The sequence below is a fragment of the Cervus elaphus genome, chromosome 19 (genome assembly GCF_910594005.1).
Source record: "Cervus elaphus chromosome 19, mCerEla1.1, whole genome shotgun sequence".
Taxonomy (NCBI): domain Eukaryota; kingdom Metazoa; phylum Chordata; class Mammalia; order Artiodactyla; family Cervidae; genus Cervus; species Cervus elaphus.
In genome coordinates, this window is record NC_057833.1 from 68491169 (window position 1) to 68504428 (window position 13260).

The 13260-nt window shown below is 42.8% G+C and overlaps 1 protein-coding gene across 7 annotated transcripts in view; it reads right to left on the minus strand.

The window, feature by feature from the left end:
* The window catches only part of DYRK1A (dual specificity tyrosine phosphorylation regulated kinase 1A), a 145581-nt gene that overhangs the window by 7420 nt on the left and 124901 nt on the right, over positions 1-13260 (minus strand). For all 7 annotated transcript variants that reach the window (XM_043875119.1, XM_043875124.1, XM_043875122.1 and 4 more), the window contains 2 exons: positions 8644-8950; positions 4790-4914 (listed from right to left, as the gene is read on the minus strand). In XM_043875119.1, the coding sequence (XP_043731054.1) occupies positions 4790-4914; positions 8644-8950 (432 nt within the window). The remainder of the gene's footprint in view (positions 1-4789; positions 4915-8643; positions 8951-13260) is intronic.

A 13260-nucleotide genomic window follows, 5' to 3' on the forward strand; every position in this document is an offset into this window, starting at 1 on the left:
GAAGCTGAAACTCCAATACTTTGGCCACCTGATGCAAAGAACTTTTTCTAATTAGAAAAGACCCTGATGCTGGGAAAGACTGAAGGCGGGAGGAGAAGGGGACAGGAGAGGATGAGATGGTTGGATGGCATCACTGACTCAATGGACATGAGTTTGAGTAAACTCTAGGAGTTGGTGATGGACTGGGAAGCCTGTTGTGCTGCATTCCATGGGGTCACAAAGAATCAGACACGACTGAGCAACTGAACTGAACTGAACCACATGATCCTCAATTCTGCTTCTGGGTATTTATGTGAAGAAAACAAAAACACTATCTTGGAAAGATATATGTACCCCCATGTTCACTGTAGTAGTATTATAACAGCCAAAATAAGAAACAACCCAAGCACCCACTGATGGATGAATGGGTAAACAACCTGCACAGTCTGGTCAATGCTCCTTTCTCCAACCTTTTCCTCTAGTCTGCCTTCATCCTGCTGCCTGGGCTCCTACTACACAGCATATTCCTTCTGTTCCTCGATCTGATCAACATCTTTCACATGCCTCAGAGTATCTGCACATACTGTTCCCTTCTGCCTAGAATGTTCTGATTTCTAATTTCTGCTTGGATGCTTCTTTCTCATTGTTTCAGTGCCAGAGTCTTCCCTCACCACTCTGGCTAATGCTGCCCTAACTTCTGGGCCAGAGACTCCCAGTTGTCCTCAAAAAACTTCTTCTTCCTCCTGGGCACGTGGCTCCAATTACACTCACTTCCAGTTTCCGCTGTACTAAGACACAGCCGTGCAACTGTTTTGGTCAATGGCAAGTTCCTATAGTACAACCAGATCCGGTCCACAAAATACTTCCCAAGTCCTTCTGCGGGATGCAGCAGACAACTAGGCCCTGGGGATGGGGTAGTCACAAGATGTCAGGAACCCAGGACATGGGAGAGCCGTGCTGCTAACCCACATGCCCACTCTGGACGTTGCATAAAAGAGAAACTTCACATTCTTCAAGCTACCATATTTTGGGGGCTCTATCTGTTATCAGTTGGGCCTGCTTAGTACACACACCCCACCCAAGAAACAGCTATTCTCTATTATACTGTCTTATTTTCTAGTAGTTGCAATTTATATTCACTTGATTCATTTATATACTGAGTCACTGTAAGCTCTAGGAAGGCAAAGCCTGTTTCTTTATCACCAGTGGCTAGCACAGATCATTGGAGAAGGCAATGGCACCCCACTCCAGTACTCTTGCCTGGAAAATCCCATGGGCGGAGGAGCCTGGTGGCCTGCAGTCCATGGGGTCGCTAAGAGTCAGACACAACTGAGCCACTTCACTTTCACTTTTCACTTTCAAGCACTGGAGAAGGAAATGGCAACCCACTCCAGTGTTCTTGCCTGGAGAATCCCAGGGACGGAGGAGCCTGGTGGGCTGCCCTCTGTGGGGTCACACAGTTGCAGACGACTGAAGCGACTTAGCAGCAGCACAGATCATTCAGTATTTACTTAATCAAAGTGGTCCCAAGAAATACTATTGAAAATAGTATTGAAAATATTATTGATCCCAGTTTCTTAAAACTCAGTTAACTGGCAAGCTAAATTGGTAAAATTACATGGAGAGCAATTTGGCAACAGTCATCAAAGTGACAAGCCACATTACTCTCTGACCCAGCAATTCCACATCCAAGAATTTATACCACAGATGCACTAACTGTGTGTGTGTGTGTGTGGATTATTTATATATGGGGTTATTCATTATAGCATTATTTTGAGTAGTAAAGAAGATTGAAAGTAAACTAAATGTCCACTAACAGGGAACTACTGCAATGACTTGTGGAATATCTAAACAGAATACTGCGTGGCTATTTAAAACAAAACAAACAGAATGAACAAGTTTTCTATGATACAGAATGAGTTCCATAATATTATCTATTAAAAAACATATTACAACATGTTAAAATAAAAAGATATAAAGCAGTGTGCGTGGTATGCTACCTATCACTTGTGTACAAAGGTTAGGTGAAGAATATATATTTGTATTTGCTTGTGAATATATAAAATATCTCAGAAAGGCTACATGAAACTAACAACATTAATATAGAAATTAGGTGGCTAGAGGACACAGAAGGGAAGACTTCTCATTGAATCCCCGTTTATGTTTACCGATTTTTAAACCATGTGAATGTATCAACTATGTAAAGATTAAATAAAAATGGTTTGAAGCAAATAAGCACAATATTGATTGACTTCTTTAAATATGGGCAGGATGAACACAAATGTCTTATGTTATCCTGGTACAGTTTATGTATTTGCAGTATTAATATAATTGGAAGAATAAAGGGAGGAAAGAAGGTCACTCTGAAGATTAGGGAAAGCCTCTGGTAGTGATATTTAAAATCAGAAGGATATACAGAAGTCACCAAAGCAAAGAGGGAGGAAAAGCATATTCCAGGCTGAGCACAGTCCTCGTGAGAACTGTGATGGAGAACGTAAGGTCCAGAAAATGAAAAAAATTCCAGGAAGACCAGAGTGAATGGAAAGGAAGAACGCCTGGGTAGGGGCCAGATCACAGAAACCACTGAAAACTCCACGCTGTGCTCAGTCATGTCTGACTCTGCAACCCCATGGACGGTGGCCCATGAGGCTCCTCTCTCTGTGGGATTCTCCAGACAAGAATACTGGAGGGGGTTGCCGTGCCCTCCTCCAGGGCATCTTCCTGATCCAGGGATCGAACCCATGTCTCTTATGTTTCCTGCACTGGTAGGCAGTTCTTTACCGCTCGCGCCACCTGGGAAGCCCTCTCAATTTTTTTTTTTTTTTTAAGTATAAGAGAAAGCCAAAAACTGGTTGAAAGCAGGGGATGGACCCGGATGAGACTGTTTTAACTGAATGTTTATTTACTTAGCTGACGAAAGAGAGCAGAGGTGAACTGGTGGATGAAACAGATGCTGGAAGACCAGTTAAAAATAATCTTTATAGGAAGATAAGCTAGAGATGCCTGTAGCAAGGAGTGGGGGGAGTGAAGTGGAGAGAATAGAAACACATGTAGGATATTCCGAATCCACACTATTTATCATTTGATTCCATGTCGGGAGGTGAGGGAGAGACTCAAGGATTAACTCCCAGACATGTATGACCTAAGCAAATGGGTAAATTCAGGGCCATTCTGTACAAAGAACAGATAAAAGCAGATGCGCTGTGGCAGAAGACGAAGCAATGACAGGATCTGTAGGTTGTGCTGTGGAGACCTCCAGCGAGCACGGCACTGATAGGAGGTGATCAGGGGCTCAGGAGTGAGGTCCAGGTCAGAATCAGGACGTGAAGTGGCTGACATCAAGACAGACGTTGTGGACACTGGTAGGCACACATGAGGTCACCCGAGGGCTATCAGGTGGGAGAGAGGGCACGGAACGTCCACTTTTACCAGCAGCGGGAGAAGAGAATCCAGAAGGGAGGTGACAACGGAAGAGGGCAGGCCGGGCGAAGGGCCACGCTGTGCGCATGCCCAGGGCAGATGGAAACCAGAGCCGGGTCACTGCGAGTGAGGACTGGACGGAAAAGTGACCGAGAGCCCGCCCGGCTGCTCAGAACTGACGCTGGCGCCACGACAGGACAGGTGCTCACGCTGGGAGCAGGCTGCCTAGAGCAGTAGAAGGGCTCTCAAAGGGTGAGGAAACAGAGCTCATGGAGAGCAGAACGTGGGGCAGGGAACACACCGGCCAGGGAAGGCCTGCTGCTGTCCAGAGACACCTGGGGAGGGCTGGGCGCGGAGGGAAGGCGGTGAGCAGAGGTCCCAGGGTGGCAGCGGACAGCAGAGCGCAGGTGGGAGACAGTGGACGAGCGCCCGCGGAGCCGGGTGAGGTGTCTGGGGACAGGCCGTGAGGCTTCCTTTCTGAAGAGTGCTCCCCACCCAGGGAGGAGTCAGGGAGAACAGAGGAGAGGCTTCTAAGAAGTGGAGAAGAGGCTGAAACAATTACTGGAGAGAGCGGGAGTGGGAAGAGATGATGTGAGAAGCAGGAGAGCCTGCCCAGCAGGCTGGGGACCAGGAATCAGCGGTGACCACATCCCGACACGCACCTCTCCAACAGCCCGCGGCAGCCCCAGGCCAGCAACGGGGCAACGTTCATCAGCGTCCACTGTGTTTCTCATTAAACAACAGACTTGCCTCTCATTATAAACATCATTACGCAGTACTCAGGATGAATTAACTTACTCTTTTACAGAGTATTTAAATATTAGTAAACATTTTTATTACTACCATCTGCTTCACCCCCTTAAAAAATTTTACTTCATGAGATCCTCTTTAATCAGTTGAAAAACCGACAGAACAAAAAAGAAAAAACTTCAAGGCACAAAACAAAACATGGAGCTGAAAAAGCAAAGCACAAACTGATCCAGAACCTAGGACCATTGGTGGTGACAGATAACGAGACGCGGGAGAGGCAGTAATTAAGATGATGAGCCGGAGAAAGACCTGAACCCAGGAAGTCACAGTTCCCACTGTAAAACGGAAATCCAAACAGGGTAAGGCTAAAAACGCTACAGAATAAATGAGATAAACACAGGGGAAAAAGTACCTGGAGCAATGGCTCATGTGCGCTCAGTAAATTTTAGCTATTTCTAAATAAGGAGGGAAATGACTGCGAGGTTGTGCTGCTTTATGTCAGTCATGTAAGTTGGAACCCCTTACAGGAGAGGAAGCTCTGACCCTTCGGAGGAAGCGACAATCACCCAAAAGACACGGGGCAGCCCACACTGCTCCCCGGGCACGACGGAGGGTGCGCGTGAGGGCGGGCTGGGCTCACCTGCGGACTGTGGGTCTCACAGTCCATGGCCTGGACGGCGGCCGTGAAGTGCCCGCCGCTGTGCCGATGCTGGTGCGTCGGGTCTGACCTGGCTCTCCCACTGTTGCTCGTCCCCGACGATCCACCTGGAGCATCACAACACGACACTACTTGTGAGTGTGAAGTTAGTTGTGTTCAAGTAGATATATCCTAAAACTGTAACATTAAAACTGAAACACCCTCTATTAACCTGAAAGGGCACCAGAAAAGCACCCAATTCCCTTCTTTCACATGAATCACTGAACTCAAATACGACCAAGTTCAGTTAAGTTGGGAAAACTGTTTCCACCTTAAAAACAATTTAAATATTTGGCTACTAGTTTTTTCCCAAGTAGAATTTATTGTATGCACAGTTAAGTCTTAGAACTTGTGAATTTTTTTACAGGCCCAAAGAATAGACTTACGAAAAATAATTCCTCCCTTGTTGTTGTTGCTCAGCTGCTAAGTTGTGTCCAACTCTTTGCTTCCCCATGGAGCACAGCACGCAAGGCTTCCCTGTCCTTCACTATCTCAAGGAGTCTGCTCAAACTCGTGTCCAATAAATCGGTGATGCCATCCAACCATCTCATCCTCTTTTGCCCCCTTCTCCTCATTCTCTCAATCTTTCCCAAAATCAGTGTCATTTCAATCAGTCGGCTCTTCGCATCAGGTGGCCAAAGTATTGGAGCTTCAGCATCAGTCCTTACAATGGATATTCACAGTTGATTTCCTTTAGGATTAATTGGTTTGATCTCCTTGCAGTCCAAGGGACTCTCAAGAATCTTCTCCAGCACCACAGTTTGAAAGAATCAGTTCTTCAGCACTCAGTCTTCTTTATAGTCCAACTATCGCATCTGTACATGACTACAGGAAAAACCACAGCTTTGACTATACGGACCTTTGTCAGCAAAGTAATGTCTCTGCTTTTTAATATGATATCTAGGTTGGTCATAGTTTTTCTTCCAAGGAGCAAGCGCCTTTTAATTTCATAGCTTCAAGTCAACTGTCTGAAATGATTTTGGAGCCCAGGAAAATAAAAGGATGTCACTGTTTCCATTTTTTCCCCACCTATTTGCCATGAAATGATGGGACCAGATGCCATGATCTTCATTTTTTGAATGTTGAGTTTTCAGCCAACTTTTGCACTCTCCTCTTTCACCTTCATCAAGAGGCTCTTTAGCTCCTCTTCACTTTCTGCCATAAGGGTGGTGTCATCTGTATATCTGAGGTTATTGATATTTCTCCCAGCAATCTTGATTCCAGCTTATGCTTCTTCCAGCCCAGTGTTTCTCATGATGTACTCTGCATATAAGTTAAATAAGCAGCGTTACATACTCCTTTCCTGATTTGGAACCAGTCAGTTGCTCATGAACGGTTTTAACTGTTTCTTCCTGATGTGCATACAGGTTTCTTCAGGAGGCAGGTTAAGGTGGTCTGGTAGTCCTATCTTTTGAAGAATTTTCCATAGTTTTTTGTGATCCACACAGTCAAAGGTCTGAGTGCAGTCAATGAAGCACAAGTGGATGTTTTTCTGGAATTCCCTTGCTTTTTCTATGAGTCAACAGATGTTGGCAATTTGATCTCTGGTTCCTCTGCCTTTTCTAAATCTAGTTTGTACATCTGGAAGTTCCAACACGTACTGTTGGAAGTCTAGCTTGGATTTTGAGCATTACCTTGCCAGCATGTGAAATAAATGCAATTGTTCAGTAGTTTGAACATTCTTTGGCACTGCCTTTCTTTGGGATTAGAATGAAAACTGACTTTTCTAGTCCTGTGGCCCACTGTTGAGTTTTCCAAATTTGCTGGCATATTGAGTGCAGCACTTTCACAGCATCATCTTTTAGGATTTGAAATAGCTCTACTGGAACTCCATCACTTTCACTAACTTTGACTGTAGTGATGCTTCCCAAGGTCCACCTGACTTCACATTCCAGGATGTCTGGTTCTAGTTGAGTGATCACACCATCGTGGTCATCTGGGTCACTAAGACCTTTTTTGTAGTTTCTCTATGTATTCTTGCCACCTCTCATTAATCTCTTCTGCTTCTGTTATGTTCTTACTGTTTCTGTCCTCCATCATGCCTATCCTTGCATGAAATGTTCCCTTAATATCTCCAATTTTCTTGAAGACATCTCTAGTCTTTCCCATTCTATCGTTTTCCTCTATTTCTTTGCACTGGTCATTTAAGAAGGCTTTCTTATCTCTCCTTGCTATTCTCTGAAACTCTGCCTTTAGTTGGGTATCTCTCTCCCTTTCTCCTTTGCCTTTCAGTTCTCATCTCACCTATTTGTAAGGCCTCCTCAGACAACCTCTTTGCATTCTTGCATTTCTTTTTCTTGGAGATGATTTTGATCACTACCTCCTGCACAATGTTATGAACCTCGTAAGGTTTGTTTGTTAAGAATTCAGCCTATAGTTCTTCAGGCACTCTATCAGATGTAATCCCTTGAATCTATTTATCACCTCCACTGTATAATCATAAGGAACTTGATTTAGGTCATACCTGAATGGTCCAGTGGTTTTCCCTACTTTCTTCAATTTAAGCCTAAATTTTGCAATAAGGAGTTGATGATCTGAGCCACGGTCAGCTCCAGGTCTTGTTTTTGCTGCCTGTATAGAGCTTCTCCATCTTTGGCTGCAAAGAATATAAACAACCTGATTTTGGTACTGACCATCTCGTGATGTCCATGTGTAGAGTTGTCTCTTGTGTTGTTGGAAAAGCATGTTTGCTATGACCAGCGTGTTCTTTTGGCAAAACTGTTGGCCTTTGCCGTGCTTCATTTTGTATCCCTAAGTCAAACTTGCCTGTTATTCCAGGTATCTCTTGATTTCCTACTTTCGATTCCAATCCCATGATGAAAAGGACATCTTTTTTAGGTGTTAGTTCTAGAAGGTCTTGTAGGTCTTCAGAGAACTGTTCAACTTCAGCTTCTTTGGCATTAGGGGTTTGAGGCATAGATATGGATTACTGTGATACTGAATGGTTTGCCTTGGAAACAAACAGAGATCATTCTGTTATTTTTGAGACTGCATCCCAGTACTGCATTTGGGACTCTCTTGTTGACTATGAGGGCTATTCCATTTCTTCTAAGAGATTCTTGCCCACAGCAGTAAATACAATGGTCATCTGAATTAAATTCTCTCATTCTGGTCCATTTTAGTTCACTGATTCCTAAGAAGTCAATATTCACTCTTGTCACCTCCTACTTGACCACATCCAATTTACTCAGATTCATGGTCCTAACATCCCAGGTTCTATGCAATGCTGCTCTTTACAGCATCAGACTTTACTTCCATCACCAAACACATTCACAACAGGGTGAGGTTTCTGCTGTGGCCCAGCCTCTTCATTCTTTCTGGAGTTACCTTTCCTCTCGTCACCACAGCAGCACACTGGACACCTACTGACTTGGGGGGGGGGGGGGGGGGGGGGGACATCCCTCATGTCTCAGTGTCATGTATCTTCTCCTTTTCATACTGTTTATGGGGCTCTCGGGACAAGAATACTGGAGTGGCTTGCCGTTCCTTTCTCTAGTGGACCGCATTTTGTCAGAAGTCTCCACCATGACCTGTCCAACCTGGGGTCCCTACACAGCAGGGCTCATAGCTTCCTGAGTTACACAAGAGTGTGATTCATGTGACCACTTTATTAAGTTTTCTCTGATTGTGGGTTTTTGTTCTGGAGGCTGTGGAATTGTAGTTCTTGTTTCTTCTGTTTGCCCTCTGATGGATTCCTCCTTACCCATTAACAAACTTTAAAAACACATGAAATAACCCCCACTTTGTAAAGAAAAGAGCACACATTTAAAAGCCTAAATAGTATCAGAACCACAGACCTGAGCTTGAAGACGTACTGGAGGTGGTGCCCGAAGACTGTGACTGCTCCATAGCAGGACTCGTGGATACACTATTACTTGTGTTTGTACCTTCATCAGCTGTTTTCTTGAAAAAACTGTGCTGCAGGGCATAGTAAGGTTGAATTCGAGATTTGGGGTCATAATCAAGCATCCTTAAAATGAGGTCTTTGAACTTCAAGTAGTCAGCTACTGTATGACCCGATTCCCCAGCACGACGCCCACCAGGTCCTCCTGTTTCTACTCCGAGAATATTATGAAGTTTACGGGTTCCTGGTGGTTTGTACTCCTAAAGAGAAAAAAGACAAAAAAAGGGGGGGTTTCTCTAAATTTGGTGGAATACGTAAAAGCCTACATAACATAACATCAAATAAGCTTACTTATAGGATAATGCTGAGACCTTTGTCAAAAGGAGTGTTTTATGGTTTGCTCTTCTAGATTTTCACATATACTATTCTGAAAGCGCTGCAATTAGGAGAAATTCAAAATTACTCCAAGCAGAAATGATTATAAAGATCATCTAGTGGAGGAATCAGCAAACTATGCCCTGTTTCAGAGCCTACTTTATATAAACAGCCCCTGCTATGAATGGTTTTACATTTTTAAAGATGGTAAAAACAACCAGAACCAAGTAAGAATATGCAACAAAATCTTTACTCTGTGGTCCTTGACAAAGGAAGTATACTACCAGTGGCCACGAACCTCTTTTCTGCCCGATACAACTGTGAACTCAGGTGCACTTCCTAGGTAACAGTGGCTCATTAAAGCTTTAGCCATCACGCCTAATAAAGAACCATGGGTTTAGCGCCATACCTTGCTTATATTCAGATAAAAAAAAAATTGAAAGCAAATTATTTATGCTTCACTTTAGAAAATACATTTAATAAACTGCCTTTAACATGTGCTGACATTTTCGGGAAACTCATTTTAACAGGTAATCTTTAAAATCCCTATGAACACTGAATTTATTCAGCATAGTATTAGTAGATTTTGCTTCTAGGTACAATGTAGCAATTTGTAAGAGACCATTACTCTTACTTCAAAATCAAGAACAAGCCAGGTAGGCAAACCACAAAATCACTGCCTTTTAAAAATCTATCAGGGACCTGGTGGTCTAGTGGTTAAGAACCTGCCTTGTGGTTCAGGAAACGCAGATTCCCGACCTGGTCAGGGAACTAACCCCCACATGCCGCAGAGCAGCTGAGCCCACGCATCACAACTGCTGTCCTCACGCCCAGGAGCTCGCGCGAGGCTATGGAAGATCCCCCACGAGGCAGCAAAGACCCCCACGTGCTGCCACTGAGACCTGGGGCAACAGTATTAATTAATTAAAAAAGAAACCTATCAGAGTGCAGAGGATTAAAGAAACCAGAGCTAACTAAACCCTGCAAAGTGAAAGCCTTTCCTAGGAAAGAAGAGACTACAGTGGGAGAAGGAATGAAAGCCACGGATGTGAGGAGGGAAAATCCAGCCCAACTCCAAACCAACTGAGGACAGCTACGAGTGGCTGGGCCTAAGGGTGGGACAGGCAGACGGCCCCGTGAGGACCCCCCAGGGAGGACCCCAGGGTGGCAAACCTGGAGCCAGAGCAGCAGTGTGAACACAGACCACCCTGAGGCCCAGAACATTAGGAGTGGGCTGCTGGCTAGGCATAACATATAAAAGATCTCCCCAGTCTCCAAACACTGCTTAAAACCTATGAAGACAGTGGAGAACAGAATCTAAGTCAAGCAAACAAACAATACAGAGCCCAGACTCAGCTGCACAGCACAATGAAACCAACTAAGTCTCATCACACCAGCAGACTGACAGAGGAGGAGCCAAGTCTCAGTCCATAGAAAAGTAAGACTTACTTCTACCTCGGCTGTTCTTAAATGCAGGAAGTTCAGCATACATTTAAAAAATTACAGACACAAGAAACAAACCAAAAAGCGGGTCCATGTTAAGTGGAAAAAAATGCAGTATCATAAATGAAGAATCCACTTAATGATCTTAACAGCAGACTGGGCTCAACAGAAGGAAAACAATGAGTGAACTAAGAGACAAAGAAATGATTCAAACTAACATACAAAAAGAAAACAAGATGAATAAACTAGAGACCTCTAAGATGGTATTAAGCACCATAACATATATTTAAGTAGATAATTACCAGAAGAGGAGGAAGCAAAGCAGAACAAATATTTGAAAGGATAATGTCTGAGGATTTTGATGAAAGATATCAACCCGACAGATCTAACAAATTCAGCACACTCCACGGAAAATAAACACAGAGAAAACTATGCACAAGAACCTAACAGTCAAACTGCTGAAAAATCAAACATATTTAAAAAAAAAAAAAAAGGGCATCAAAGTCAGCCAGGGGGAAGAAGACAGAAATATTTTATAAAGAAAACACTGCTTAAAATGAATAATAATAGTCCTTGCCCTGCAGAAGAAGTAGCACAAAAAAAGTTGGGGGGGTTGGGGTGAGGGAGGGAATAAAAAAAGAAAAAGAAAACACTACTTAGGAAAATCAATGACTTCTCAGAAACAATGTAATACAGAAAACAATGTCATAACATCATTTTCTTTAGCTGAAATGTAAGCCTAAAATTCTATATCCACTGAAATTTCCATATCCATGAAAAATCTTTTCAAAAATAAAGGTGAATAAAGGTATTTTCAGATAAACAACTGTTGAAAAGAATTCATCAGCAGAAGTTACTGACTACAAAATAAAAAAGTTAAAGGAAGTTCTTCAGGCTAAAGGAACATAATACCAGATGGAACTTAGGAACAATAACAAGAAATGAAGAACTCTATGGGTAAAAAGAACTTGTGTGTGTGTGTGGCGGGGCGGGGGGGGGGCGGGGGAAGGGGAGGGGTCCTGGCCCACAGTGCGTGGCTTGTAGAATCTTACAGTTCCCTGACAAGGGACTGAACCTGGGGCCATGCCAGTGAAAGCTCAAAGTCCTAACCACTGGACTGTCAAGGAACTCCTGAAAAGAACTTGTTACTATCTTTATCTTTTATGTGTCTTAAAATCTCTTCTAAATGTCGTTTGTAATTTAGGCAGTTGTGTTGTGAGGTATGTAATGCACGCGTGAGTGATACATGATGACAAAAGATGGAAGGCATTAGATAAAAGCACATGGTTATCACACAGCTTATCAAGTTACATAACACTTTGTTAAGGTCAACTGGTAAGTTAGAGGCATATAATAAGAGCAACCCTAACAATTACACAAAGAGGAATAGCTATAAAGTCAGGAAGAAAAGATGAAATAAAACACCAAAAGTCTCAACTCCAAAGAAGGCAGGAAAGTAGTAGTGGGAAACAAACAACAGATAAAACAAGCAGAAACACACATGGCAAAAGTCTAAAACCCAATCCTCTGAGTAACTAGGGACCAAATAATTCATTGTGAAATAAAGATACTATTCAACTGGATTAAAAAGCGTAACTCAAACTACATTCTGTATTTAAAAATCATATTTTACATACAAAAGTATGAACAGGTTTACACTAAAAGGATTTAAAAAAATACTATGAAAGTATTAAGAATTAGAAAACTGGTATAGCTTGAATAATATCAAACAAAGTAAACACAAGAAAATATTAAAGACAAAAAGGAACATTTCATGGTGATGAAAGACTGAATTTATCACCATGTTCTAACAATACTAAATGGGTACACCTATTAAGAGAGCTTCAAAAACCAGAAAACTAAAAGAAGATTAAGACAAATCCAGTATCATCATGAAAGATGAACACTTCTCCCAGTTATTGATAAAACATACACAGACACACATTAAGTAAGGATGCAAAGATTCCCCAATAAAAGACCAACAAGCACATGAGAGGGTGTGCAACGTCACTTTAATTATTAGAGAAATGCAAATCAAAACTATGATGAAGTACCACCTCCCGCTGCTCACAATGGCCATCATGGAAAAATCTATACATGGTAAATACCGGAGAGGAGAAAAGAGAATCCGCTTCCAGTGTTAGTGGGGCTGTAACCTGGTGCAGCCACTATGGGAAAGAGTATGGAGGTTCCTTAAGAAACTAAAAACATAATAGCAAATGAAGAAACAGACAAAGGATTAATCTCAAAAATATACAAGCAACTCCTGCAGCTCAATTCCAGAAAAATAAATGACCCAATCAAAAAATGGGCCAGAGAACTAAACAGACATTTCTCCAAAGAAGACATACAGATGGCCAACAAACACATGAAAAGGTGCTCAACATCACTCATTATTAGAGAAATGCAAATCAAAACCACAATGAGGTACCATTACACACCAGTCAGGATGGCTGCTATCGAAAAGTCTACAAGCAATAAATGCTGGAGAGGGTGTGGAGAAAAGGGAACCCTCTTACACTGTTGGTGGGAATGCAAACTAGTACAGCCACTATGGAAAACAGTGTGGAGATTCCTTAAAAAACTGGAAATAGAACTGCCATATGACCCAGCAATACCACTTCTGGGCATACACACTGAGGAAACCAGATCTGAAAGAGACACGTGCACCCCAATGTTCATCATAGCACTGTTTATAATAGCCAGGACATGGAAGCAACCTAGATGCCCATCAGCAGATGAATGGATAAGG